Source organism: Egretta garzetta, unplaced genomic scaffold (assembly GCF_000687185.1).
Source record: "Egretta garzetta isolate BGI_Z169 unplaced genomic scaffold, ASM68718v1 scaffold447, whole genome shotgun sequence".
NCBI classification, from domain to species: Eukaryota; Metazoa; Chordata; class Aves; order Pelecaniformes; family Ardeidae; genus Egretta; species Egretta garzetta.
Window position 1 is genome coordinate 3,673,176 of NW_009260397.1, and position 6,000 is coordinate 3,679,175.

The window sequence follows — 6,000 nt, forward strand, 5'->3', positions numbered from 1 at the left end:
AAGTCTGGGATTCTCTGGGCAGCAGCAAAGCTGAATTATTGACTCCCAAATATTAATATCATGATTATTATGAGGTAATCCAGAGCTACTCAGCCACTGTTACCATGACTCTGCAGTACTCAAGGATTCTTGCTCTGGAAGGCAAAACTTTTCTGCTCTTTCCTCGTTGCACAGATCACAGAGGGCAGTCTATTACAGCTGGCATTGAGATCAGTTCATCTGTAAGGGCTGGGGAGTCTCTCAAATAAGCAATCCAGATTCACAGATTTTTTTATACACAGGAGTGCTCATCATCCAACTACCTGGCTGCTTCATCAGCTTCATATGTCCTACCACCACCTGAAACATCTGATCCACATCCGTATCTTTAAACTTAATAATGCCTTAAACATCAGGGCAACTACATTTGTGTGAGACACATTGACTCTAATATTGACTTGCTGATTTATAAATTTAAAATACATATGCAGACAACAATTTATCGAAAATTGAAGGTCAGGAAACTGCAACCATTTCAAGAAATTTCTGAAGGGACATTGAGCATCTTGCATATATTTTTTCTGTATTCTAGGAGACACTAAATTTAACACAATATATTTTCTAGTCAAAGGACTGCTCTAATGAGGGATTTATCAGCTCCGGGACCAACATCTCCCCCTATGAGATTTATGAAACAGGTGTTTTGCACTGATCCCTTATCAGATTATTAAATAAAGGGAGGGCATAGGTAGAATAGGTTTACGACATGTACACAGGTAAGACAGTTGATTTACAGATTCAGAGCTGGTTCAGTTAAAAAACAGGCCAGCTATTTTATTATTCATGATTTTTATTATTATTATTTACAGAACAGATTTCAACTTATCCATTTACCAGCATGTCGTATTTGCCCTCTGCCTTTCTCAGTAGGGATTATCTTGTATGTACACAGATGGCTACAGAGCTCACCTGTCTTTCATCCTTACCTAATCATTAAGGTTCAACAAAAGGTGAACACCATAATTATGAAAGAGCTGACAGAATGTTTAAAAAGCAACAATAATCAATAGCAGTAAATGTACAATTTGGGTGACTAAACCTGTGCCATTCATCGCCTAACAAAATGAGAGTGAAATAAAATAGGGAAGAAACTGCAGAAAGAAGTCAATCAAATAGGAATTTGAAGCTGATTCTTTAGGATGTCAATAAAAAATAACGTCATATTCTAGAAGATTCAGGCATATTATTCTAACTGGCTGTCACACTACATTGCAGGTCCTCAACTCAAAAAACCTCAGCAGTTTAGCACATTCAAGCTAGTTAATGAACAAATGGACCATATGCCTTTTTAATACCACATTTCAAAGGTCTTAAGAGGTGCTAGGGTTTCTGTCTCAAGGATGCCCTATAACAGGTGAATGTTAAGAGAATGATGTTTAAAGAGAATTAATATGTATCTTAATTGACCACAAACAACAACATAGAAGGTTTTTGCTTCTTCAGTATTCACTTCTTTTTCTTTTTAAAGGGCTAAATTTTCAGTAATTACGATGGAGAAATCCTCTGGCATTGCTTGCCCAGATTCTCCATCCAGAATAAAGCACACTTTGTTTCTATAATTCCTGTACCTATCAACATGTCGAGACCCCTCTTCTCCAGCTCCCTGGCCACATACTACCTGGAGACACAGACCATGAAGAGAGAAAGCTGGCAGGGAAATGGGGAGGGTTTTGAATAGTGCCCATGCAAGAAATGCAGAAATTACAGTGGAAACTGTGCTGGTGAAGGACATTACGCCATACAAATATCTGCCTCTTTCACAGGGTTTAGCGGATGTTTTCTTCTTTGTCAACAAGGCAAGACATTGCTATGTGGCCATAAGAGCCCCCACAAAGCAATCATGGTAAAAGGCCAATAATTTTTTATAACCCTGGATAAACATCTCTGTATTTCATCAGGCTTAAGGGAAAAGATCATGCATTACAAATATCCAAACAGGTGCTCACAGGTTCTTACAATGTTCTCAGATCAAATGTCTTCTCCCATGCTATTCCCATTCTGCTAAGAAGGGCTGACAGGGGTCCCATGCACAGCTTACCGAGATGGGTTCTGTTACACTTTAAAATTAGAAAAGGTGTTATTAAAGTGCCAAAAATATCAGCCTTTATGGTACCTACACATCCATAAAATACACCCTACAGCTTTTCTCATCAATATCCTTGAGTGCTCTACTGGGACTTGTGCTGCTGTTCTGTTATTGGTGCAGGGCCCTGCAGGGGTCTCAAAAGTCGGAATGCTGATATGCCATAGGAAAAAAAATGCACTGGACAATGGTAAGGTGAGTGCAGCAAGTGTCCTCATAACTTCAGCAGAAGTTAGGCATTTCCAGTGTGTCCTGGTGACAACATATATATTTAAGTCTTTACATTGCAGCATTTTGTAACTCAGAAAACAGGAAGCTCTAAATTGGCTGATCTTATGCTTTGCAATTTACAAATCCATAATAGCTAGCAGAAAAGACTACAGAAAACAAAGATGGTGCAGAGGTGGTATGTGCTAGTCTATTAAAAAAACAAAGCTCTGACTAATGTTAAAGCAGTAAAATTGTTCTTCTGAAAAATTAACCTGTAATTGAAATATTCAACAGCATTTCTGTTTGGTGCTTCTAAACATGAAATTACATGTTCCACTAAGAAGCCCAGCAAAACTAACCCAAATTAACCCCAGTCTCCAGAAACAGAGAAATAATAGAACATGTTGTTTTCACTGTGGCTCTTCCTAAATGGAAGAGTAGAATTTATTTATTTTTTATTATTTTAAATTTGTAAATTACAAACTGGCTTTACTGAGATCACAAGGAAATCTGAAGTACCGAACTAATCTAAGTTACACATCTTGAAAGGTCTGCACCTGAATCATCATTTCCTAAGCACAAAGTGAAGTACTACAAAGATTTGGAGATTTGTGATACCCCAGAGTTTCTTCCCTGACACTCCAGTTAATGCAAAGAAGGTTAAAACTATTCCCAGTCTGTCAGTAATTAGGGGACCCCTGCTATTTATCTTTGCTTTCTCACTTATCCATTATCCCAACACCTGTTGCCTTGTAAAATGCCACCTACTGATAACTTCATAGACTTCATGTGACCTTTGAGCACAGATTTCTGTGCTTCTGGAAAATGGGCTTTTTTTCCATCTTTTAATGGAAATGAAGAGAGTGAGCTGATTTGCAGCAACTGCCAAGGAGTATCTATCTTTGTTCTTATGAATTATTTTTTGTCGCTATATCACTTGCTACCAAAGCAATCATGGACATGCATGAGAAGCACTAAGGCTTTCTGTAACCATTGAAACCACTAGGGAGGAAATCTATTATCTTTTAGTTAAAGGACGGAGCGAATAACAACCGCCCCCCATCTCAGATTGTGTAAATCAGATCACCTCTACAGCCTTAATCCTCAGTACTCCAGAACTTGTGTGACTGAACATAAGGTTCCTGTCTGCAGACCTGAAAGCCTCTTCTCCTATCGACAAACCAGCAGAGATCACACACTGTTCAAGAGTGGGAACTAGCCCATGAAAACAGTCATGCAAAACAAAAGGATTAGATATACAACTCTGATTTGTTAGGTGGCCACAATTCCAGATGGAGACAGCTGTTTCAACTGTGATTCACACCTTGATAACGAAACCATGAGCCATTACAAAAGAAAAGAAATATTTTTTGTGAAATAAAGAACCACAACATCTGAGTAGTTCTAAAGTTGGTAAATAACAATACTGGCCATTATCAGTTCTGAGAGCGTGGAATTGCAGAGAACCCCTTCAGCCTTCAATAATGGCATAATTAACCGGCAATCACTAGGCAAACATCCAGGTTACATTTTTTTAAATGCTCTGAAATTGATTTTTCATTTTGTCTCTGTGCTAAATAATAATGTGTCAATATTTTCTAATAGATTGTCTAAGAACAAAAAACGTATCTGTTTCTCAGCATGCCAAAACTTTCTGTCCCCCTACCCCTTTCAGCACATCATTTTCATCAGTCAGACACTAGAGTTGTAAAGCAATATTAAAAACTTGCAGAATGCCAGAAAATTTCTTACCATAGCCAAAGGGAGAACTCCTACCAGGTCCTTCTGGCTTACATAGATCTTGGAGATTCCTAGATCAGATGTTGCATCTCCAGGGTATTCTACCTGCCACGTGATGAGCTGGGTCCCTGGTAGGTCAGTTAGGTCTTCAATTTCAAAATCAATCTGCATGATTTCGGAGGAAGGACCATCCGCACTGCAAGAAAGAAAGAAAAAGAAAGGTTCCATTCACATGACTGATAAGCCAGCAATATAATTGCTTCTATATTAATAAAACATTGGATTAGGGCTCTTCCAAAGAGAGGATTTGGTGGGATGATGGATTTAATAATGAATTAATCATTTGCACTTGTCTTAAGATTTCAGGGTATTTCCCATACATTTGAGTGGCTTAGTAACACTCTGTGACATGGCTCACTAAGCACTGCTCCATTTTATAGGTGGAGAAACAAAAACAAATCAAGGTAAAGCTATGGCTATAGCCTAAAAATCCTGACTCAGAGGCTCTCCTTTTAACCAGAAAATTGTATTTCCTCCCTGTTAAAGCAACACATGAGTAAACCTAAAGGGAATCACTCCTTGAAATAGGAAACCACTGCATTAAAAGTATTTTCTGCTTTTTAAAAAGGGAGGCATGGAAGAGAGTTCAAAGCTCAGGATGGGGTCCGTGAACCAGGGCAGAAGGGAGCAGAGGACTGGAAAACTTGGAATTAATTTTCAGCTATAGTGCTACCTTGCTGTGAATGTCTGTCTGAAGCTCCTTTTGTCCTTTGCTAAACTAGGAATTATAGACAATTTAGCTTGTTGTGGGAGAAGGGAGTTACAAAACTGGGTTATTTGATATTGGCCAATCCTGCCAAGATACATGAGTAAAAAACACTAGAAAAGAACAAAGAGTTATGATGTGATTCTCCAGGATACTCTGGCAACACTGGGGTTACTGATGCCTTACCAATGCTACTTTGTCTTTACCTGCTGTCCTTCCTAAGGCTGCCTGGTTCATGGAAGTGAATACCATAAAGCAGAAATGTAAAGAGGCAAAATTGAAAGGGGGCTCACTGGTGCAATTCCTGAAAAGCTTATTATAAAATCAGCTATTGTATAGAAAGCAATGCAGTGAAGTTTCTATTTTGTACCTTGGCAAGGTGAGCTCCATAGTCCAGTGGCATTTATAGAGAGACAAGAAAATACTCAATTTATTGTAAAGTTGTTGAGGAATGCGGAATTCCTCACCAGTGCAGAAATCCAGGGGATACTGAGAATGACAGCGCTTTTACTTCTGAAGCACTGAAGGTTGAACAGATCTTCAGAGTTTATGTGGAGGGGAAAGGAAAGAGCAGAATTTCTTTCAGTGGGATAATACTCAAGGAGAGAAAGAAGGGCAGAGCCCTGAAGTGCCACAAGCCACTTATGCTGGAGAGTGCAACTAGAAGAAAGGGGAAAAGTTTCAGTAACGGATTAGAGAATTGCAGAATGTGCCCCAAACCCAGCAGGTTTTCCCAGCTGATGTGGAAAAAGAGCTAAAACTAGGCATATTTTTATGAAGAGCAGTTAGGGCAACAGCACCGGTTTGGGGTTCTTCCCAAAATACTCAGAGATTTTTATCATGCTGGCTAAATGCAATGCTTTATCCAAAGCTACTGCTTCAAGAGTTTAATCTGATCACCTTTAAGGTTTGGATTTTAATGGATGCATTTAGTTCTTGCTATCCTGGACAGAATTTAAAAGGAGCCTCTCTGTTTCCAAAATGGAACACATTGTGTTCAATCTCTCATTTCTTCATGTCAGGAAAAGAAAAAAGAAGAGCATGATTTCTAAACTAGCACTGAATGCAGTCTTATTTCATGCTGACCTAGGTAGGATCAGAAAACTGCTTTATGCAGCTGTGACTATTGAAACTCCGTTACCTTAATTGTAAGAGCAGGAAT

The 6,000-nt window shown here is 38.8% G+C and overlaps 1 protein-coding gene across 1 annotated transcript in view; it reads right to left on the reverse strand.

Moving 5' to 3' along the window:
* Positions 1 to 6,000, reverse strand: part of TMEM132D (transmembrane protein 132D) — a 202,700-nt gene that overhangs the window by 92,739 nt on the left and 103,961 nt on the right. The window contains 1 exon segment of the mRNA XM_009643176.2: positions 4,085 to 4,268. Coding sequence (XP_009641471.2) covers positions 4,085 to 4,268 — 184 coding nt within the window.